The following is a 24,479-nucleotide window of genomic DNA, read 5'->3' on the forward strand; positions in this document are numbered from 1 at the left end:
CTTTTGTGTCTATTGACAGAGTCCAATTATGTTTTAGATAAAGATAAGATCAATTTGAGTCCCCTTGTCTCACGTAAATGCATATAGCCGTTAATTGACCAAAGGCAAATGTTTCTACTGAACAACAGAATGTAGTCTTTCACCATATTTTTACTAGCAGCTAACTTCATTATTCTGACATTTTCAAGATATTAATTTATTAATGTATTAACTGCTCACGAAAACCATCTTCATCTGATTGCAGGTGTTAGCTGAAGTGGATGACGGTGCAACGCCTTACAAGGACCTGAAACTTCATCATGACATCCTGGAGAACACCTTTTGGCTCCTCGGTAGGACCGCCTTTTTGCAGAGAGACACACCAGTGTTCTCCGAAGACTCCGTCTATAAATTATTCCGTATCTTCTGTCTCCTTGCAGACAGATCGCCGTCTAGAAAAGGACTTTTGCAGGTAGATCTCAGTGCCATTCACCGAGCAAAGTTTCTTTACATTATAATTAATAATTATAAGTCACATAGCATTTTTTGGTTAAGTGGCAAAACTTAACGTACTTACTCATTACATACCCCGGGAGTCTAAGTTTAAAAAAAAAGTATATCTTAGTTTTACCAGACCACTGAGCTAATTAACAGATCTCCTAAGGCTGGCCCGAAGGATTAGATATTTTTATGTGACTAGGAACCAATTGGTTACCTAGCAACGGGACCTACAGCTTATATTGTGGGATCCGAACCACATTGCATCGAGAAATGAATGTCTATCACCAGAAATACATTCCTCTGGTTCCGCGTTGACCGAGCCGAGAATCGAACTTCGGACCACCGGATTGGTAGCCGAGCGCGAAATGCACTCGGCCAACGTGGAAGTCACAGTGAAGCATGTAAATTGAGAAGGGTTAGGGTTGATGAATTCATGCATGAGCAACTGAACATACGAACAGACACTAGGGTACATATAAAATTTATGTACGGTCATTTTTTAATTCGCATTTATTTGTGTGCAAGAAATATGTATATTGTATTTCTAACTCTGTTACTTAAGTGTTCGTATTTAATTCAATACATATGGTTCATAGATTCTAAAGAGGGGTGATGCAGTAACGTAATAAGCCTTTCAGCACAGGTTATTCAGCTCCCAGGTGAAAAAATAATTATATCTTCATTCAACTTTCTTTTCTAAGGAGAAAAGCATATCTCTCTGACAAATGTGGTTGCTCGTTTCCCACAGGTGACACTAAATGTACAAGAAATGAGCGAAGTCACAAGATATCTGGTGACGGCTCTGGGGAGAGAATGGGATTGTCACGACTTCCACCAGTTAGCGTCCATCATCTCGTGCTTCACCTTTCCAGTCTTTCTGACTTTCCTAGAAGGTCGCTATGCCCAGGACGCTGAGGTTCCTGCCCTCCATCAGGCTGTGAATGGCATCTACAATTCCTTCATTGGACAAGTGCTGAAACGGGTGAGTCAATATTTCTTGGCCGAGTCATATGTTGTTGACTTCCTGTACCTGACTGTTCTTGTAGCATTGCAGTGGAATATTGATTATTGGAAAATGAAACTTCTCTCTACTCTATTTAATGCAAAACAGGGGAAAGTATACCAGCGCGCGTGGTGGGCTCCTGTCTGGGTGAGCAGAGAGCTGGAAATCGTACCCTGGGCAGTAACGGCTCCCTCTCAGAAGCTCTCACCAAAGGCCGCGGCGGTCGCTATTGTCGTGGGCAAAGCCGAAGTCCCTCTTACTCCTTCAGCAACCGTTCACAGCATTCCAGACGAGCCTGATGCAAGGAACTGCAGGTTCACGATCTGCTTAGAGTCAAACAAACTAGTCCAGCTTGCCGCAACAGACCATAGGTGAGACTGTCCTCTAGCTTGCTTTGAAACTTTTTGTAATTGTGCAACCAAAATACACAGAATAGCTCACGCAATGGACATTGAGTAATGTATGATATATTCGAAGGTGTGCCTTGTTGCAATCAGATTTTAAATACAGTGCTCCCCCACTTTTACGCAGTATTAGGTTCCAGAACCTGTCGTCGAAATGCAAAAATTCTAAAAATCCTAACTGTCCATTTTAACATTTCAGTGCTTAATTTGATAATTCAAACAAAAATATACCTTAAATTATCATACTAAAACAATTTGATATTATTTCAAACAAAAATACACCCCTAACTATCATCGCAAAGCGTCCTAAGGCATTAGATTAGTACCCTTTTACAATTGTTACTCTTAAGTATATAGTACACCCCCCTAAAATGTTTATAACAGTGATTTACTCATTTTAAAATATTAATAACATTGTAAACAGCAAAATATCTATAAAATGTTTAATGCAAAATAAATAAATCTTTAATACAAATTAAATAAATCTGTCCTACAGAACATTTGATAACTAATCAAATTACCCCTGTACTGTATGCACAGGCCGTTTTCTCTCATAGCATTAAAGTATTATTCCTTTTAAATTATCACTAATTCGCTTTTTTTATATCAGCACTGTTTCTTTACTGATAACTGTATTTTTTTCATATTGTGTATGTGACTAAATATTGATTTTTATGATCAGAATTATTTACAGTCTACTACTTATAATGTAATGTACCCTATCTATTAAGCTCACTCCAGGTTGGGCTCTAGACTGAGCATAATAGGTGTACCTACGGTTCTCTCTCTCTCTCTCTCTCTCTCTCTCTCTCTCTCTCTCTTCTGTAAGGGTAATGTAAGATGTATTTGAATTTATATTCCTGTAAAGTTTTTCATGATAAAGCATTTTGTGCAATATTTAAAATATTTACTAATTTTATTTTCCAGTCTGCTTTTACTGGAACATAAAGTGAAAATAATTAGTGAATATTTTAGATATTGTACAATATGCTTTATCATAAAAAAATCTTTACAGCAATATCATTTCAAATGCATCTTACATTACCCTCAGAGAGAGAGAGAGAGAGAGAGAGAGAGAGAGAGAGAGAGAGAGAGAGAGAGCCATTATGCTCAGTATGGGGCCAAACCTGGAATGAGCTTATTAGACGCATAACTATATCATAAGTTTGCTGTGAATCACTTTTATCATAAAAGTCAGTAGTATTAAGTCACGTACACAATATGAAAAAAATATTAATTAGTGAATGAATAGTGTTGCTCTACTAAGAAAAGGCAAATTTAGTAATAATTTTAGAATATGGTCAATAGGAAAAATCTGCAAATTAGTGGAAGTTCCCTGTGGAAAAGTGAAAAATGTGTTCCACAAAAATCCACTACAAAGTGGACGGCAGAAATGTGAAACTGGTTAAGTTAAGTATATCTTAGTTTTACTAGACCACTGAGCTGATTGACCGCTCTCCTAGGGCTGGCCCCGAAGGATTAGATATTTCTACTTGGCTAGGAACCAATCAGTTACCTAGCAGCTGGACCTACAGCTTATTGTTGGATCTGAAGCACATTACATCGAGAAATGAATTTCTATCACCAGAAATAAATTCCTCTGATTCCACATTGGCCGAGCCGAGAATCGAACTTCGGACAGCTGGATTGGTAGCCGAGCGCAAAAACCAGTAGTCTAACGAGGAACTGTGAATCTGGTAAAACTAGGGGAGCACTTTATCCATGTATGTTGTACCTATGAATCTTTCATACCTCATTGCAAAGATCATACCATTTTCTTCTCCTGTTTCATTTTTCGGTCCCCCAGGAGTAAAAGCGAATGGCTGCGAGCTTTGGATACTGCCATTCAGTATTCCACAGACCCCATGCCTTACCAGTCCATCCTGAGCGCCATAAGAAAGAGCGAACATGCCGAAGAAGAAGCGCGAGAAACGGCTGAGAGAATAAGGCGAGCATCCCAGGCGGATATTATAGAAAACACCCAGGCAGAACTTATGGCTGAAAAGCTGGTGAGTATGGTTGAATATCGGTGTGCTAATTCTTAAGTTTAGGCAATGTCTCAGAAAGCAAAATAAAAGGATATGAGCCAACTGAAGCATTGATATAGAAACCAACTGATTTTTTTCATATAGTACATAACTCATGACTGGGCACTGTTACTAACGTTGCTTGATTTGTGAAATTTAGGCCGTCAAGGTAAGCACTGGGGTACTTTCGGGCATTTAGCCCTGAAGTTAATGAAAAGAGGGAGTTGGAGTAGGTGGACAAAGATAAAAAAAGATCTAGAAAATAAATTTGGTATACAACTCCACAGTTGCAATAAGAAGTAATATTTATTGAGCTTGAACAGCAAAGAAGGGTGCTGCAATGACAATATCCTCTTAAATAGGATGTGAGACTCTCCTTTCTTACACGTTTTCTGTTGAAACACTAAAATCGATTGCTTATTTTCTGTCAGTTTGTTTACATTTGGTCAGATAGCTGTGATAGTTTCATGAATGAGTCTCTGTTGATCGGACCAAGTCCAGAGGTCAACACCACACATGCTTGAAGGTGGCATGCTTTCTGGCAAGTCAGTATGTAAGGGTGTAAACCAGTTTAAACTATACCTAATCAATTTTCGTGAACTTACTCAAATCCTCCTCTGTAACCTGAGTGAAATCCTTTCTTAAGATTTCTGGTACCTATTTCTTTCCAGTCAGTTCTCAACAAGTTAATCTTTTGGAATGCAGCTAGCAGCTCTAAGCTATGCCCTTTTCCGCTATGGCTGTGCAAGAACTGATCACATAAATGCGCATTCACACACGCAAACAAACATAGACTACTATCACGCACATATGAACGAATTGTCCATCAATTTTCCGCTTTTTTCCACTTCAGGCGAGAGCAGAAGCAGAAGCAGCAGCCAAGCAGGAGGCCGCTGCCCGCCAAGAAGAGGAGAAGAGAGTCACCGAGCTTCAGAAGTTGAGGCTTCAGTTGGAGACATTGCTGGAGGAGGAGACACAAGCGAAACGTGATGAGGAAATAGTCAGGTAGGTGAGGAATTGCGGCTTGTCTCTCTGTCTATTAAGTGGAAAGAAATCCAGTTAAATGAGGTGAAGACAGAGGCAGGTAAATTATTCGTAATTGCTGGTCTGTTTTTAGACTGAAGTCACATATAGGCCCAGTGGTAGTAGTACTTCCATACGCCTATTGTTTATGAGCCTCGTGAATCCAATAAGAGTCTTAACCAATAATTTTCTATCATTTAGTTTCTTCTTCAAATTATTTTTGTCACTTTTATGTCATTTAAGTAGACTTCCTCGCAGTATACAATTTTAATGAGTTCATTTAACCACTGACACAATAACTTATTTTAGTACTGAGTCTATAGATATTTAAGCCCTTGTTTTAATATATGCAGAGTCAATGATTTTACATTTGCCTCCCTTTTTTGAGATATTACATAGGTTTTATCAATTTCCATCCTGTAATGAAACATTTGAGTAGTCTAGTGCCCTTGTTTGTATAATATGTATGCCACAAATTATGAGAGATAACTCTCAACAAACAGAAACAGGTCAGTCTGCTGTGTGGTAGGCCACCTCCCATACCTGGCCAATAGACAGAGTGCCAGGCCCTTCGCAACATGGAGTTGAGGCCTTGATGACCAGCATGCAAGTTACTTGCCACTTGCTGTCGGAGACTTTCCGTTTCAAGTAAATGGCCACATCCTTGACTATACTTGTACATAATTAAATCACCACAACGGCCAAGCAGTCCTTGATGCTGTAGAACTGGGTGTAAATATGCTATTTATTGCAATTTCTGTGGGTGCCAGTCAGTCTCCAGCTAATACTATCTTAGCTGTTAATAACTGATATATTGAATCATCCAGTGTCACCCTCTTGACAGTCTCTTCATTCATGATGTGTGTGTCATTGTTCAGTGGCAGCGGAAACTACCGATCAGTGATGCCGTTTTTTCTTCACAACATTAGCTTTTAGCAGTGTTACCATAGCAGTTCACCTGATTTTTTTACGTTATTTACGATTTAATGATTAGAATGCGTATTTTCCTATGTAGAGTTATTTTCCGTGATGTTAGAAAAGTACACATCACCAGCTTAACATAAAGTAATTTTGACGAAGAAAAATAAAGGATTTCAATAAAATTCATTTGTATAAATAAGCTGGACATGTTTTATAGCTTTATTTTCATAATAAAACATAAAAAGGAAAAGTGAAGAATTTTTTTCTACAGTGCCGTGGCCTGTGGTCGGAAAAGCCATGGAGGGTTGCCAGATGTCACCAGAAAGCCACACTAATAGATGAAATTCCTCAAAACGGCAACCCTACAGTACCGATATCGATAGGTCTTCATCCAGCTCAGCATCGTCTGCGTCAGGTGGAACAGTTCCTTTTTCCTGGGAGATACTTTATGCTAAATTTGAACTCTCTCAGTCTAAACAACCTCAGGTTAGCTGTCTCCTAAGGCTTTATTACCTAGAAACTTTATGAGTGGGCGGTGGTCTGTATTGATAGTGAGGTTCTGGCATCCTAATAGGAAGAGTCTAGCCTTCTGAAGACACCAAACTACCACTAAAGCCACCCCTTCCACGGCTGCATATCCTGCTTCAGTGGGCAAAAGACAGCAGCTCTATAACATAAAGTAATCCTCCATCCCCCACTTTTGCAGCAGAAGGGATATTTGGCTAAGGTACACAAGCAATATTGCTGGAGGATGATGAAACCAAATCCTTCCTTACTCCAGTCTGTAATTGCTACTGTAGGGCAGTTTTATCATGGTATGTAAGGTTTTCTTTGGCCAGCTGATTATGACATCCTGAGTTTGTTCAAATCTTTTTTGTAGTTGAAAATCCCAATATACATGTTTCCCTGCAGGTTTCTTTAGGAGTTCTCTAAAAGGGCCATGATGGTGCTGCAGTGAGAAACGGTGCCAACTGGTTCATGAAACTATGCCATGACCTGATGTCAGTGATAGTTGGCTTTACTGGCATGGAGAAGTTCTTGATGGCTGCTAAGCTTTTTTCTGTGGGTTGGAAGAAAGCAGGTTTATAGTAGTTCCATCCTCACATCTCAAATGAAAGCCCCTGAATTCTACTTCTTTTCTGCAGAATTTCAATTTTTCAGGCTCAAGTGTGATACCTTTTCTTGCTCACGTTGCCAGGAAGTCGTAGATGTGCCAAAAGACCACCTTTACACTTTCATTATAGAGAAGGGTGTTGTCAACACTTGTATTTCCACGATACCTCTTGAATGGCATCATCGAGTAGGTGTCCAAGGTGGAGCAGTAGCCAATGGATGTCCTGCAGCACCAGTAGCAGCCCAAGGCATAATGAATGTAGTGAGCTTGTGACTTTCCTCGTTCAGTTCTACTTGATGAAATCCTCTATAAACATCAGAATCAGTCATGAAAGAATTCGGTGGAACTCCCAATACCATATCAAAGGGTGCAGGCATATGGTGTGTCTCTCTCATGCAGCATGTGTCAAGTTTCTGGTAATCAGCCATGCATTGGGGCTGGCCAGACTTCTTAGCTACTATCACCATACGAGCACACCTTTCTGTTACCTCTCCAGGGGGAACAGGTTATAGGACCCCACTTTTTATGTCTTCGTCAAGTTGGGCTCTAACTTCATCCTTACAGTACTGCTCCAGGGTTGAGATGGATGTGATGAGGCTTACCTTTGCCATCACTTGTAGAGATTCCCTTGAGATGTTGAACGTTGAGAATGAAAAATGCTGCAATAACCATTTCTCCTCTAACAGTAGAAGAGGTAATGCCGTTGGTTTAGGAGGAATGGCGGATGTTGCAGCCGAGTTGTGTCACTGAAGGCACTAGGCCTATTTATGTCCAATAAGGCCATCAAAGAAGTGTGATGAGGTCCAGTTCCTTACAGGCTGTTTATGAAAGGCAGAAGTGTTTGGCTGTCTTCATGAAATAAACGTCTACAAAGTGGAAGGCCCTTCATACTTAATTTAGTAGGTAGCTGATCCCATGCACTTCAGGGGTATTTCAGCAACATCCCTCAGACCAGCCTGGTGTTGCAGCAGTAATTTATGAAAGCAGGAAGGGTCCAGCTCCACACACTTAGGCGCCCTTGTCCGCCACAGCGTGGGCAAACTTACTGCCCGTCCCATGATCACATTTAACCTCCACCTTGATTGTGGGTTGAGGTGTACGCCAGGCTTCAGCCACTACAACGGCTCCAGAAATGTCTACAGAGGCTGGAGATCCCTCTATATTCTTCTTACTGCTTCTACAATATTTCTTCAGATGACCTATCTTCTGACAACCGTGGCATGTGAAGGATTTGGCCGGGCAAGAGGTCCTGTCACGACCTTGTAAACTTCCGCAATTACTATAGCTACAGTGAGTGAGGTTCACATTATCCTTGGCACTCTGGGTCCCTGCAGCTTCCAGTGCTGTATCCAAGTTGGTGTTAGTGCTAGACATATTAGGAAAATTACACCAAGATTTCCCACCTTCAGCATCCTTGCTGGCCTGTTAAGTATCAATACTCTTAAACATACTACATGACTGAAATACTTATCGAAACATTTATCTTTTTAATTTATGGTTACTAAAGCCTACCATAAGTTTACGTAATAACAAGTATTCTGACAAGTCAAAATCACAATTAGATCATATGAATCACAATCAGCAGCTTTCTGTGTGCACTTAATGAAATAAGCACTCACAGATTGATTTGGCCCTTGTGCTATACTAAATAATTCAGGCCAATGCACTACCTGATTTGATGATCGAAGCACTATTTTTTCCACAGTGTCGAGCTTCCAAGGGCGTGAGATTACGCCACTGAGCATCAGTAAACCAGTCACTGAGGGCCCATTGAAGGGTAGGGATGCAGTGTACTTACATATATGATGAACAGCTTGTGTAGGTGGCCACCTGCAAATTTGCAACCAACAGGACATTGAGCATCTCCAGGACCGGAATTCCACCAAAGACACATCGATCTCACATTTCAGTAGGGCTGATAACTATGGAATTCTTGGAAGAGAGACCACTCCTGTGTTCAAGGAGGCATGAGCGAGGTCAGCCTAAAGCACATGAATTGTCTATTGCTGTGCTGATAGGACTGCCTGAGCCTGTAGCACAGACAGAGCAATGTTTCTGGGGATCATTGGGGTTCTGTGGGTGGCTACAGATGGCCTTTAAGCCCTTGGGATCACAGGTGTATTGTTGCGAGGCGGGGCCATTGATGGAGATGCATGGCTCTTGAGCAGCTCACAGCACCATGTTTGGTTAAATATCTTTATTCTAAAACTGCATATGTACAAAGAGTAATACATGCTGACTGGATGTGGACAATGTACAGACAGGCAGTGTCAAGGCAGTAACATCATAGCTGCTGAGAGACAGCCCACAGCTCATGCGCTAAAATACCCTACACTACCCATGAGCCCTCATATTGGAGTGTCATTCCTATTCTCCCAGTATTTGTTCACTTGTTTCCAGTCACAACGACTATCTTTACTATATTTTTAAATTACACAACTAACAACTAGAATCATATGATACTTGATATATGATACTTGGGCTTGACTTCCAATCATGACCCCCAAACTCAAAAGAAGAGTTAACCGTATCTTTTGGACATTGAGCAAGTGCAGTACTCTCTTGGTATCTTATGTAAACATTCTGGTCGAAATCTGTAAAAGCATAGCATTATCACTTCATGCCTTACTATTGAGCTTTATTCTCTCGATTGTGGTATTGACAGGAAAAGCACACCAAAAATTAAGAGAAGAAACATTAACTCAGCATTTTCTGTCACACAGAAACTTGCAAGCTCGAGTCCTGAGCGAAGAGTGGGAGAAACGTGAGGAACTTGAGCGCCTACAGGCAGAGCAAAGAAGGATGCTGGACGAGGAGAAGAAGAAGCGCCAGGCCTTCGAAGTCCTCCAGGAGGAAAAAGATAGTCAGCTCCGAGGTAGGAAAACTGATGCCAATTTCTTCAAATCTGTTAACAAGATTTTGTCTACTGTCATTTTGTAACTGCAATATTACCTTTTATTTAAAATTTTGTTCTTAAATGAACAACAATGCATAAAGGTCTGGCAAATACTTCAATTTTTCCTAAGGGAAACATTTCACCTGATAGTGCCTCAAGAATTTATCGATCTGTTGTTACTTAAAACTTACACATTTAAGGCTACCTTGGTGGCAAAGTTTTCTAATCTGCTGCCATTTGACCTGCTCTTTGCTTTCAAGTTTTGCTGAAATAACAATGAAAGAAAATGTAGTGAATTGTGAATTCCAGGATATGAAGGCAATTTCCGAAGCTGTGAACCCTATCCTACGCCCTCGCTATTATCTCTTTCTTTCCAACACTAAAAATTGACCAGCTGTTTCTCCAAACATCTTTCCTCCTTATTTCTATAGACAGCAAGTAAAATAATTCTCTCGATGTTTGTTTTTCCTCAAACAGAGGCTGAAAAACGACTACGAAAATTAGAAGCAGACAGATTACGACTAGACAGAGAACTTCGGAGTGCTCGAGAGAAGATCGTTATGTCAGAAAGAGGGAAAGAGTTACTTGAAGCCAAAATGAAGGTAGGTTCTTTCCTTACATGTGCTTCTTGACGTCATATTATACACCCGATGCTCTTGCAAAGACTTGCTGCTGAAATCTGGCTTAGTCACCACCTTCGGCAGCCAAGCAAAGAGCTAGTCCCTCATCATAGATTTATCCGTTACTATTTTCCTGCCTACAATGCCCAGTCAGAAGAGGTTAATTTTGAGAATAAATCAGTCTTACTCCAAGTTCCTGTGTCCTTTTTCTTTGTGTTTATGCACTTTACTTATAGTATACTAATGTCACAAGGCTTCAGAGACATTTTTATTTAATACTAAATTCTTTACAGCAATTTCGGGGTATTACTGTAAATTGTTTATATTACAAGGATATTAATGTAAATTGTTTATATTACAAGGGTATTAATGTAAATTGTTTATATTACAAGGGTATTAGTGTAAATTGTGTATATTACAAAACTATTTACATAGTCCAAAAAAAACATTAACTGCTTTTTTCTTCCCTTACTACATAGTATACAATATCAGTCTTTATACCTCTTCCAACATGGTTGACTATTATAAAATTCATCAGAATTTCATGTTATAACTTCCACAAAAGCACATGTTTCAGTTACACATAATGTGCATATTTTGCATAAACTGTTACATATATAATTTCTAGTTTTCCTTTCTCGCCCTATCTTTTTGAGGCACAGTCTGAATATTTTGATATAACCATGACTATATAAAACATTACAGAAGTATAGTATATACATCTGCCAAGAGACAACTGGCTGGTCAAGTTATCCTGAAATCCAATAGATGAACCATTGAAAAATATTAAAAAGAGAATTTCATCTACTGCCGGCTGGCGATGCAAGTCTTTTAAAGTCACACTGAAAATTACCCCAAACTACACGTACAGCCAACATGTTTACGACATTTTCCACCCCGTAGCATGATTGCCATCAAGGGCAAACTTTGCAGTAGCCTACGATTTGCATCTTAGCTAAAGCCTCAAATTATAACTGTAAAATTTAATCTTAATCATTTTTGCTTTAGGTAAAAGAGAGGACACCACCTGTGAGGACTTATTCTCTCCGACCTATCAGAAAAGAAAGAGGGTCGACACCAATGCGATCTTCCTCATTCAATGCTCATGCTGCACGCTTATTCAAATTCCGGTCTAAAACGGAGGACAGTAATGGTAATGAAAATAGCAATGGGACAGTGGAAAGTGTGTGAAATTTGCCTGCTTCCAATTATAAAAACTAATTAATATATTAAAAATAAAGATTATCCGAATACTGTTTTTCTATACGATGTAATCCTTATACTGTATTGCTATTGATATTACAATAGGATCTCGGTTTACATCCAGAATACATTCCTATGGCAAGGATGTAAGCCGATTTTGTCCAAAGTCAGAATTTAAGCAGATGTAATGACGTGAATCCGTAAAAATAAGAAATAAATACATACAAGGGAAAACAATTCCTTACATTATCCTTACATTTACAGTACAGTAAATAAAAAAACAATTCAGTACCTTTACTCCTGTGGTTGGCTTATGGAGGAGTGATAATGGTAGTTTATATTTGACAATGTCTCCGAGGGTTGCGTGAAAGAGAAAGAAATTGGTGGAGGAATAAATGGGAGTGGTTTAATGGTAATGGTGGTCGCAAGCGTGTGTCTGTTGTGGCGCTCGCCATGAATATCGGTGGCATGCATCGGTTACGAGTGTCGCGAGAAGTGAGCATGTCTGTGAGGAGTGCCGATGCTGTTGAGTCGTGTTTAGTAGCAGTATTATTGATGGCGATTTATTTTGTAGTTTTTGAGGCTGTTGTTTGAATTGTTGTTGATATCGTTTGGTTGAAGGTTGTTGTGCCTGTGTTGTTCAACCAGTTGTGCTTGTGAGTTTGTTGTGTTGTTGGAATTGTTGTGGTTCCTTGATGTTGTAGGGTGTGTTGACTTGTCGTGTTATTGGTTTTTGGTGCTGATAGTGATTGTTTGTGTTGTGGTCTTTTGTTGTAAGGCTATTGAATTGTAGTGTGGATGTTGTTCTTGCTCGGTTGGTTGTGTATTGGGTTATGATGGCTAGCCTAGCCAAGCCTAGCCTAACTATGTATCCAGCAGACAGCAGGGCAGCTCCTCACCCTGAGTCTGAGGTGAGTACATGTGTTTGTGGTTTGAGTGTTTTTTTTTTTTTTTTTTTTTTTTTTTTTAGCTTCTGTAATCCTGCCACATTATTTGGCGCCCAACGTGGGGCTGCTGCGGGACAGTTGGTGTGGTGGATTGTATGATTGATTGGTGAAGAAAGTGAGTATGGAAGGTTTGGTTGAAGTGGAGAGGCTGAAGGAGGAGTTGAGGTTGGAGAGAGAAGTGAGAGGATGATTGGAAATAGAGAATGAGACGTTGAGGGTAGAGTGTGAGGAGCTGAAGAATGAGTTAGAGGAATGCAAATGAGTGCAAAAGTGGAAATGAAAGAAAAGATGAAAGGAGTGGAAGAGAGAGTGGTTGAGAAAATGGACGAAAAATTCGGAGTAATGATGAATGCAGTGCAGGAGATGATGAAGGGATTCATGGGAGAGGGAGCAGTAGGAGGTAGGCCAACTGGGTCTTTTTGACAGGCCAGGAGCAATTAAGAAAGTGAAAGAACAAGTGGATGAGAGCACGAGTGACGAAGGTGATTTGAATGTGATAAGTAAGGGAAAGAATGGGAAGACACAGGATAAGAATAAACCTGAGGACAAGAATAAGAAGGGGGCTAAGGAAAAGAAGACTAAGGGAAAGAAGGCTAGTAAGGATGACGGACAGGATGAGACTAGGACTGAATACGTTGGGGAAAGGGCCAAGAGTGATTTAGATAGCGGTGAGTGGAAACAGGTAGGTAGAAAGAAGAAGGGTAAGAAGAGTGCAATCAAGAGCATGAATGTTAGTATGGAAGCTGATTCGTTGTATTCAGACGAGGTTAAGAGGGATGAGAACGGAAGTAGCGAAAGTGAGAGTGAGCAGGAAGTACGAGATAGTATATGGTAGTAGGGATGTAGGGGACTATTTTAAGGAATAGTATGAGAAGTATTGTGAGGCTAAGTATGGGGATAACAAAAGTCTGGGCAAGAGAGTTGGGTAGCTTTTTGATGGGAATTTTGTTGATTATGTATGGGGTAGTTATGAGTGTAGGGAATATACCTTATGGGAGTGTGAAAGCCAGGATTGTGGAACAGGCAAAGAGGATAAAGAGTAACATTAGATACAGGAGAAAACATGATTATGATGAGACAAGAATAAGTGTTTGGGAGTCATTGTCGATGTATATGTGTAGGTCGGAAACATTAGCTAGGAAAAAGTTTGGGGATGAAGGGATAAATGGGTGTAAAGAGTTAGTGAGGAAGTTGTTGGCGACTGTGCCTAAGAGTATGTATGAGTTTATAAATCTGAAACGTAAGGAGAAAATGCGATGGACGAATGAAAGATTGACGTGGAATGACATATTAGAAATAGTAGAGGATTATGAGTTAGATAAGTATATGAAAGAGTGTAGCGTTAATGTTAGGACTAGCAGCGTAAGAGCTAGTAACGTACATATAGTTAACCCTAAGAGAGATCAGAGTGCAAGAGTTGGAAGAGTAGGGTCAGTTAGTCGTGAATAAGAGCAGCAGTATTACAGATGTGGGAAGCCAGGACACAAGAAGAATGAATGTCAGTGGACGTTAGGAGCGTACTTCTGGTGTGGGCATATGGGGCATTTAGTGAGTGTAAGAAAGATAGGGATATTAAATGTTACAGGTGTGGACAGGCAGGGCACATAGCGAGCTGATGTTGATGTACCTGTGTGAATGTGATTTGTGGTAATTGCGTGAAGAATGGGCATTATGCTAGGATGTGTAAAGAACAGCGTGCGAAATGTGTTGAATGTGGAATGAAAGTGTTTTTGTATTTTGGATAGAACAGACCGGTTAAGTATCAAGGGAGGGCAGGTACAGGTAGTGAGCATGGGATTTTGATGATTCAGTGTGGGGATCATGGTTATAATTGGTTGGTTACAAAAAGGGACTGTGAAGGGGATCTGAGTCAGAATTGCGGAAATGGGGGAAATAACTGAGGATGATTGTGATGTGGATAACCAGGTGAACGTAGTAGTGAATGTGAGTGTGCATGGGACTCAAGGGAAAATGGTGACATTTGTGAGAATAAATGATAGTGAGTACTATAGCTTGGTTGACGGGGGCACAAGTTTCCTTGGTGAGTGGATCAGTAGTGAGTGAACTTGAGAGATGCGATTGGGAAGTGAAAAGGCAGTGTACACTTGTAAGAATGCATGAGTTAAGACAAGGAAGTGTTTTAGTATGGGAAGAGGTACGGTTAAAGGTTAGGTTAGGAGATCTTGAAGTAATACATAACTTTATAGTTGTAGGAGAAAACAATATGCCAGCTTGCTTTTTGATAGGGATAGATTTTTTTTTAGGATGCGCGATATAGGCGTAGATATAGGAAACGGAATTCTTAGAAAGGGGCCAGAAAAATAGCTAGGATTCAAGATAGTAATGTATTTGTTGCGAACTTTCTTGGTATGATTGATATTGCTAGGAGTAAGAATGATCTGTCGAGTGAGGAAGAGATTGAGGAAATGCAAGACAAGTGCCTGGAGATAAGTACGTATGTTGCAACAATGTGTTTTGGGAGAAGTGCATGTGGAAGATTGGCCATGAGAGTTGGATGTATATAAGAGGGTTGCTGAACGATTTGTAATGTGTAAAAACACAGTGTACTTTTTACATCAGGAAGGGGTGTATGACAGGGTAGTGTATGTGCCGGTGTTTTCTGTTGAGTCAGCTGAGAGTATGTGTTTGTTGGTGCATGATTGGTTTGGGCATATGGGGAAAAATAAGTTGTGGGAATGCAGGAGAGAGAGAGATTGTATGCGCCTAGGTTGAATAAGATTTGTATAGATGTAGCTGTCACATGTGAAGACTATCAGAGGGGAAAGTATCAGTGTGTGCATGTGAGTCTGCCGGTGTTGTGATTGCAGATGAAAGAGCTTTTTGAAGTGCTTGTGATTGATTGTGTTTCTTTGCCAAAGACTGTGAGAGGACACGTGGGGATGATTGTGATGGTGGATCACTAGTAAATTTGCCTATGTGGTTCCCATTAAAGATAAGAGGAGTGAAACTGTTGTGCGAATGGTGGGTCAGATGATGTTGCCTATTTGTGTGTGTAAGCCAGCAAAAATGTTGAGTGATAATGGACCCAACTTTGTGGGATGGGAAAAAGAAGGAATAGGGTATTGTGCATGTGTATCTTACCCCATATATGGCCAGTGCAATTGGTTTGGTTGAAAGGACTGTAAGAACGATGACTGAGATTTTGCGAATGATGAGTAAGGGTGACAATGATTGGGATATGTATGTAGGACGTGCAGTTTGGTTCTATAATGCCACACTGCAGAAGAGTATAGGTATGTCTCCTTGTAAATATGTGTTGAATTTTGAAAGGATTGTCAGGCTGCGGTTGGGTCTATTAGAAAGTGATCGGAATTTGTGGAAGAAAGCGAGTGAAAGGTTTGAAAGTTTTAAGATTGGGGACAAAGCCTGAGATAGGAAGAATGAACGTGAATAAAGTAAGGGAGAAATTTGAAGGGCCTTTTGAGATTTTGAAAGTGGGACTGAGTGGATTGAGTTATGCTTCTGGGAAATTGCAAGTAGGTGAGGGGATGGATGAGTTTAGGGCACACCATAACCAGCTCTGTGAGCGGAGGGAAGTACCACAGTGTTCAGAAGAATGCAATGAGTGAATGGTTGAGGGTGAATAAGTATGAGCCGAGTGTCAGTGAACAAATGGGTCTGGGAGATCGACAGTTAGTGTTGGTTGAGTATGGAAGAAAGCAGAAGAGTGTAGAGAAAGGAAGTGGAAGGGAAAAGCGTGAATGGCATGGTAAGGGTGGTTAGTAGTAGGGTGCAAACGGTTGATAAAGAGTGTAAGTCTTTGCAAGAGTTTGACAGAAGTATGGATGAACTGAGTGGTTTGGTAGCAGAAATTGGGGACATGGGACCAAAGCTAGAAGATATCGATGAAGTAGTGAATGAGATTAGGGAGGATAGTAGTGAGGGAGATAATGGGAGTTTGAATGAAAGTGGTTTGGAAGAAGTGAATGGCAATGTGTAACTGAGAGAATGTATGAGGGTCCTCAAACATAATCCAGGGGGCCTGCATCCGAGCATCCTTGGATGTTGCGAAAGGTGATTTAGTGTGGATATTGCGAGTGTAAGGAGACATCAAATGTACCAAGGGAGGTAATATGGAGGAGTGATAATGGTAGTTTATACGTATTTGACGTCTTTGAGGGTTGCGTGAAAGAGAGAGATTGGTGGAGGAATAAATGGTAGTGGTTTAATCACGGTTGTAAGTGTGTGTCTGTTGTGACACTTGCCATGTATATCTGTGGCAAGCGTCAGTTACGAGCCTCAGCAGAAGTGAGTGTGTCTGTGAGGAAAGCTGGTGCTGCTGAGTCAGTGTTTGGTAGCAGTATTATTGATGGTCAGTTATTTTGTGGTTTTTGAAGCTGTTGTTTGAATTATTGTTGATATTGTATGTTTGAAGGTTGTTGTGCCTGTGTTGTTCAATTTGTTGTGCATGTGAGTTTGTTGTGTTGTAGGTGAGTTGTTGGAATTGTTGTGATTCCTTGATGTTGTAGGGTGTGTTGACTTGTCGTGTTATTGGTTTTTGATGCTGACAGTGATTGTTTGTGCAGTGGTCTTTTGTTGTTTGGTTATTGAATTGTAGTGTGGTTGTTGTCCTTTTTCAGTTGGTTGTGTGTTGGGTTACGACAGCTAGCCTAGCTTAGCCTAGCCTAGCTATATATCCAGCGACACAGCTCCTGAGTCTGAGGTGAGTACATGTGTTTGTGGTTTGAGAATTTTTTGTTTTTTAGTTTGTGTAATCCTGCCACAGGCTTACACACTGGGCACTGCAAAGGAAGGTGAGACAGGCTTGACTAGACTACTGGGTGAAGGAAGGTGCTGGAGATACTGGGGCAGGTGAGTCTGGTGAGGCAGAACCTGTGGAAGGTGCTAGTCCCAAACTCTTCTCTTTCACTCCCTTCCCCTTTTTCTCTTTTCAAGTTTTCAAACAAACTTCTAGCCTTCTCCTGAATCAACATTGGTGCTGGTTCCATGCAATGTAAAAACACCATACAAACAAACAAACAAACAAACTCAGGCTGATTTATGTAATGTCGCCCCTTCTTCTTTGGGAGTTAATTTGATTCCCGAGAGGGAGGAAGCTTTTGCATCATTGTCTTTTATTTCGGAGTCGGAGGCATCCAAAATGGCGGCACTTTGAGGGACGCTTGGGTTACGGGGTCCACCGTCCTTGGAGGGTTTGCTGATGCACTTCATGGATGTTCGCTACCCGCTCCTCATGCTGTTCAGGCCCTCCCTCCTCCTCCTGGCCTCATCTTCGTGGGTAGCCGAGGTCAGCCATTTTGTATTGCTCCACCAGTGACGATTGCCACTTCGAGTCAGAGGGAAGCCGCTAGTGACATCACAGGGTCAGTCATTTTGTATCCCTACGCCAGTGGCATCTGCTTCCTGTTCGGATCGGGGAAACCGTAACACCACCGCCGCTTATGACGTCACTTCCATCGATGACGTCACTCCCAGTCGTCTCCACTGTGCTGCCTCGCTCGTCTGTGTCATCATCGTTTGCTGCCGTGACGTCATCTCTGCCATCCAGTTCGCTGCATCTCCCTTCCTTGTCATCGGACCCTTCTTTTGCTGATCCATCTGAGGCTTTATGCCAGGCGGTTCTTAAGAGATTGGACTCTGTTTTAGAAGATAAGTTGGATGCCATGTCGGCTGGGAAGACTGGAAGCAAGCATCACCCCCGCCTCCTGTGAAGAGATTGTGTAAGGAGCCAGTGGTGTCTTTCTCTCCTTCTCCTGCCTCTCTGCTGTGTCGGTGTATCAAGCATTGGAAGGCTAAGGACTTTGCCTTTTCTTCGTCTGCGAGTGAGGAGCAGCATGCCTGTGTTCCTGAGTGTTGGTGTTTCGCAGGGTGTTAGTGTATCTTCCCCTGTGCGATCTGCAGTGGCTGCTTCGTCCTCTGCATCAAGTCACGAATGTGTTGCAACCTCCCTCGTTCGTGCACATGTTGCAGGTGCTCCCACTTCTCCTTCTCCAGGGCCTATTCGTCGCCGTAAGGATCTCAAGGCGCCTGTCAAGAGGTCGAAGTTTGTGAGCATGGAGTTGGTGCAGCAGGAGTGTTTGCCTGCCCCTCTCCCCGGTACTTCCAGGAGTTCGACTCCAAGGGATTCTCATTCTATCTCGAGTGTTCAGTATTCCTAACTGACACGTTTGTACGTCTGCCACGCCTGTGCCCGTTCATGACCATGTTAGAGAGTCATCTGTTGGGAGAGTGCGTAGTGATGTCCCTAGTGTTGTGGTTGGTTTGTTGCAGTTGGTGCTTGGATCCAGGCCAAACAGGTCAATTGGTGTTTTGGGCTGTTTGGCTGCTGGGTCTTCCGTTAATTTAAATGCGGAAGGCACTTTAGATAAGCCTGCACACCCTTCTTGTCGTCAGTCCCCGTTGCCGAAGCAAGAGGAGGGAGACATGCAAGAGTTTTTGTTTTCCTTTACAGAAGATGTCAATCTCATTCGTGGATTCAACAATTTGGGGAGTAGGACTCAGGCTTGGTCATCTTACATTCCTTCCTGCTAGGAAGCCTTGCTGGGAGCTTTGCAGGATCCCGGGTCATCGTTTCAACTTCCATTGTCGGGGTACATCCTGTCGGTCTTGCATAAAGTTAATGCCTCTGTTTCAGATCAGGACGGCTCGCTTCGCTCTAGGGGCTTTGCCAAGCTGCTACCCCCGCTGCTCACGAGGCATAGGAAGTACTATGCTACGAACTGTGTTTTTTTTATGTCGCATCATCTTAACCCAGACATCATTTGTCTGAAGCCGGGATTGACTTTAGAGCAGGTGAGGTCGGTGGCTCCATCCTTGGAGTCTATGGCAGCCTCCATGTTGCAGACAGTTTCTTGGCTGGACTTCTGGTCTACGGTCATTGCCAAGATAGCTTCTGACAGGTCCCCAGAGGGGTTGGTGAGTACTTCCTCTCTTGCCAGTTTGTTGCAGTCCGGAGGCAAAGCGTTCCAGTACCTGGCTCACCTCAGTGTTAGTTTGTGGGCTAGCCTTCTGATTAGAAGAGATGCAGCTTTGTTCAGGATGGAAAGATCAGTTGACCCTGAGTCCTTGCTGATATTGAGGAATCACAATTTCTTGTGGGGGGGGGGGGGTGTTGTTGCCTGGCGGGCCATTGAGCCAAGTGGCAGAGGTATGGGGTGGAGAAGTGGGTGGTAGATGTCCTTTGGGTGGGGCATGTACTGCTATTCGACTTCTCTCCCCCCTCTCTCGGACAAGCCGCAGCTCAGGAGGGTGTGTCCTACAGATTCTCTGAAGTTCTTGGCTCTCCGGGAGGAAGTACAGAAGGTGCTGGACAAGGATGCGATAGAGGAAGTAGAGCATCTGTCTCTGGGGTTTTACAGTCACATCTTGGTGCCCAAGGCATCGGGAGATTGGAGACCTGTGATCGGCTTAAGGGGGCCGGCCGGAACCCCTATATATGGTGGTATAGAGCGAAAAATGCAAAGTCATGAAAAAATTCATGGAGCTTCATATGGCAATTGAGAATACGTATATGAAATATTTCGTCAAAATTCCTCTTACTTTCGTAGTTACAGGGTAATTAGTAAACATAACTCAATAAGCCTAAAACATTCATCCGTACAAGAAAATGCAATATTTCTTCTGTTATCGTAAATTTTGATAATTATTGGCAAAGAAATTGTGAGAAATGGCATCTGTAGAGATTCTGTGGCTCGCAGAAGCGAGTATCTGGTTCAACCATGAATCAGTGGGACCATAGACTTCAAGTATGTTACACATTCGAGTTTCACCTCGTGACATTCGCTTGCTTTTATGTATGTTTATGCATGTTTCGGCAAGAAGTTCATCATGCCAATGAGGAAAAGACAAGGAAAACATCTCGCTAACATACAGACGAAGAAAAATCGCTCAAGTATTATTACAGAATATCATAATATATGTGTAGTTAGTGAAGAGAGGGGAGGGTTGCCTAGTAACGCCCCCTTCTTGCCTGACAGCACACGTCACACTGTGCCCAAGGCTACGATCTTTGAGCAAAGAGATCTTCATTTATGATAAATAACATAGTTTTGGTTTTTTAATACCCAAAATGGATATGAAATTCATAATAATCATGATTTATTAAATTGTCTTTGTAAAAAGAGAGTACACCTTCGAGTTTCACCTCCGACATTGTCTTGCATTTACGTTTGTTTATCTTTGTTTCGGCAAGAATGTCATCATGCCAAAGAGGAAAATACAAGGAAAACATCTCGCTAACATACAGAAGAAAATTCGCTGTAATAAGCCGAGTTAGTGAAGGGGAGAGAGGGGTTTACGTAGGAAGGAGTGCCCCATCTTGCCTCAAGCAGTGCCCCAGGCTACGATATATGAGCAAAGGGATCATCATTTATGATTAAATTATGATAAATAAAATAGTTTTGATTTATTAATACACAAAAAAGAAATATACATTTATAATAATCATTATTTATTAACATTGTCTTTATAGAAATATGAAGGAAAACTTTCTCAAAGTGATAAAAAAACTCATCTGGAGCTTCTTCAGTGAACTTAGGGATTAACTTCTGTACTCTCACTACATCAAATACAGGGTCTTGATTACGTTGGTTAGGGTTAGACAGTGTTACAGGTAATGTGGATCTAGCTTTTATTAATTCCATTTCCCTTTCATGTCTTGCAATTTCTCTTTCCTCTTCTGCTGCTTTTTCTTCTTCTTTTTCTCTTCTTTCGTGTTTTTCCCTATCTATTCTTTCTCTTTCAGCTTGCATTCTCTCTCTTTCAGCATGCATTTTTAGCTTAATCAAATTCTCTTCTGCTTCAATGCGTCTAAGCTCTAACTCTGCATCACTTTTCTCTTTCTTTTCTGCTCGTTTATTTATGAGATCAGCACGTGCTACATTCAACAACTCTTGAGCCAATTCTAACTCATCTTCATCAGTTATTCTACCAGAGTTAATCAATGATTCCATAGCAATACATCTTATTTGTGCCTTTACCATACTAGTAGACACAAAACCACCACATGCCACTGCTAAAGCGCTCCACTGTGCCTTAGTCAGAGTGGTTTCAGATAAAACTTGGATGGAAGGGGCTGCTAAAAATTCCTGAACCTTGAACTAATCCATTTTCCTCTAAGTTATCAACTTACAATTCAACACAATAAATGCAAAACAAAATTATATGGTCACTCTCCTAACAAAATATATCCCTAACACCACCAGTATATACTAGAGTGATAATGAAATCTGCTTTCCCGGGTCTGGGCACTATTAATACATTGTTACGAAGTGCCAAGTATCTGGTTACTACACTTACCATTCATTTATTGTTACCTCACAAAAGCCAGACACCTGAACCCTCATAACGCGTATTAAACGACTGAATACTCTAAAGGCAACAGTGATCCCTTAACAACTTACCAGTATTGCAGAAAGTCAGACTAAGTTCATCAAAACAGGTGTGAGGTAATCTTGTAAGTAATTAAAGTAATCAAAGGGCATCACTCCATCAACAACTTCTAAAGTCTAAGTATTTCCCTGATTTCAGAAGTTTAAGTACTTCCCTGGTTCTAAGTCACTTCAAGTAAATTGAAGGAAAGCAGATTAATCACCACTCTATGTTTCTACCTAACATAAATATAATCATAATTAAATGCAAATATACTGGTTAGAAATGAAATACTTATAAAAATTTTAAATACAAAAATTTATTATTAAACTCAAAATTTATAAGTAAAATTCACAATATCGGGGAAAATTACTGTTACTTGAAAACAAAGTAAAGTTTAATTAATTCTTGAATTAAATAAGTAACATTAAATCAAAATTAATTTTTCACAAAACTGAAGAAAATTAATTCAATCAAAATTCAAAAGTGTTAGGCAATAATTGAAAATTAGAAATTAATTCACAAGTGCTAAACAATAATAAAACTTGAAAAGAATTCTAAGTAAATGCAAATTAATTCACAAGTGTTAAATTTAACTAAATGTGCAATGATTAAGCAATGAAAATAACTAAGTCAATTACATTGTGAATAAATGAAAATATAAAATAAAAAGGCACACTTCAATAAGAAAATGAACAAGTGCACAAACAATGGAACAAACACAAAACACAAAAATTTGCAATGTGTAAAAGTGTAAATCTTTTTCACTCAAAACATTGTAACCATCAGTTTTTACCAAACCTTCGTAACCATCTGCTATTAGTTATTAGTTAACCACTGTTCCTATCAGTTATTAGTTTCTTACCAAACCATCATAACCATTAGATATTAGTTGCAACTAATAAAAATATAACACACTTTACCTTTTTGGTATACCAATTTCCTTCTTTGCTGCAGGCTTGTTTCACTTTACCAAAAACCAGGCGCCGTTACGAAACAATGTTTGTTCAGATTCCACAAAAACACCATTTAACACTAAATAAACTCTAAGAAATATAAAATATGAAATTCTCAAGTTACGAGTGACCAATTAATTTACGTTATGTTAACATAATCTCAAGGATGTCGAGAGAGAGAGAGAGAGAGAGAGATGGTAATGCCTCGAGTATCTACGATCTAATGAATCTCTCTTCCTTATGGAATCTGGACAGGGCAGATGACACAAAACGTTTTTGGGCAATAACTCTTCTAGAAGCTTCGAAATCTTACGCAATTTTTATACAAAATGTGTAATCTGCACGTGGCTTTGACAAAGACATGCACGTATGAGTCCAGTCTGCTAAAAAAAAGACACGTACTCTATTCAATCGACACGAAGCAGAAGGCCTTATCTCACTTGATGACAGATTCCCAAAACATAAATGAAGTCTGGAGCTCGCTTATCAAACGTGTTGACAGATTAGGAAAGCAAACAGATCTCGGAGACCCTCTAATCTCACAGTGCTGACATAATAGGGAAACAATCGTAGTTTCAAACGGACAAAGAAAATCTCTCTTTTTACATTCTATGTATATAGATATATATATAATATATATATATATTATATATATATATATATTCTTCTTTGACATTATGTTATGCGAAATTTGAACACACATTTTAAAACATCCTATCTCTAAGCTATCTAGGAATCTGAAAAAATGTTGCAGAATTCTACATAACATTTTATACAGTCACAGAGGAGATATATGCATTTTGAAAGTAGTAATATATAATAATGATAATGATAATAATATATATATATATATATATATATATATATATATATATATATATATATATATATATATGTGTGTGTGTGTGTGTGTGTGTGTGTGTGTGTGTGTATGTTTCTAATACCAGGAGCTAGTTATAATTTTAATAAAGTTCCTTTTTTTTTTACTTATTTCCACAATGAACCTTAACCTATAAATCTTCTGATCTTTGGTAAGATGTGATTTCAAAATTCGAGCTTAATAACACTTTATCGTTTGATGACTGAAACAAATTTCTTAATCATTTATTTGTCCCACATCTAAAATTGCTTTCGGGAACGACTTTCTGACATTAGAAAATATCCGTCATCTATTTATAAGAAAAACGACTAAAGCTAAAACATTCTTGATAATAAAATATTAAGTTTTCTTTGACGCTTGCAGTTACTATCCATTTCAGGGACCGTGAGTCATTGTTTTTCTCAAATATCCTTCAAACTCATTATTTGGTGCATTGTCAAATTGTGCTAGTTAAGGCGTTTACTCTTGACTTACAAGGTTTTGCCAAGCATCGCCTGCCTATGCATTCGAACGTCCTCCTTTAGCCTCACCCTGCCCCTCCCTACCTCCCTCCCCTCCCTCCTCCCCTCCCTCCCCAATCTCCCCTCCTCATTCCTCTCTCAACCCACTTTCCTGGCCTCCCAGTCTCCGAGCCCCTTTCCTTTGAGTTTATTA

General features: G+C 40.4%; 1 protein-coding gene across 1 annotated transcript in view; it reads left to right on the forward strand.

The window, feature by feature from the left end:
- Positions 1–11,739, forward strand: part of LOC135203228 (switch-associated protein 70-like) — a 32,609-nt gene extending 20,870 nt beyond the window's left edge. The window contains exons 3-10 of the mRNA XM_064232995.1: positions 245–451; positions 1,229–1,462; positions 1,592–1,854; positions 3,695–3,896; positions 4,768–4,919; positions 9,696–9,847; positions 10,346–10,470; positions 11,497–11,739. Coding sequence (XP_064089065.1) covers positions 245–451; positions 1,229–1,462; positions 1,592–1,854; positions 3,695–3,896; positions 4,768–4,919; positions 9,696–9,847; positions 10,346–10,470; positions 11,497–11,679 — 1,518 coding nt within the window. The 3' untranslated portion in view covers positions 11,680–11,739. The remainder of the gene's footprint in view (positions 1–244; positions 452–1,228; positions 1,463–1,591; positions 1,855–3,694; positions 3,897–4,767; positions 4,920–9,695; positions 9,848–10,345; positions 10,471–11,496) is intronic.
- Positions 11,740–24,479: the final 12,740 nt, after the last annotated feature.

This window comes from Macrobrachium nipponense, chromosome 33, assembly GCF_015104395.2.
Source record: "Macrobrachium nipponense isolate FS-2020 chromosome 33, ASM1510439v2, whole genome shotgun sequence".
NCBI lineage: Eukaryota > Metazoa > Arthropoda > Malacostraca > Decapoda > Palaemonidae > Macrobrachium > Macrobrachium nipponense.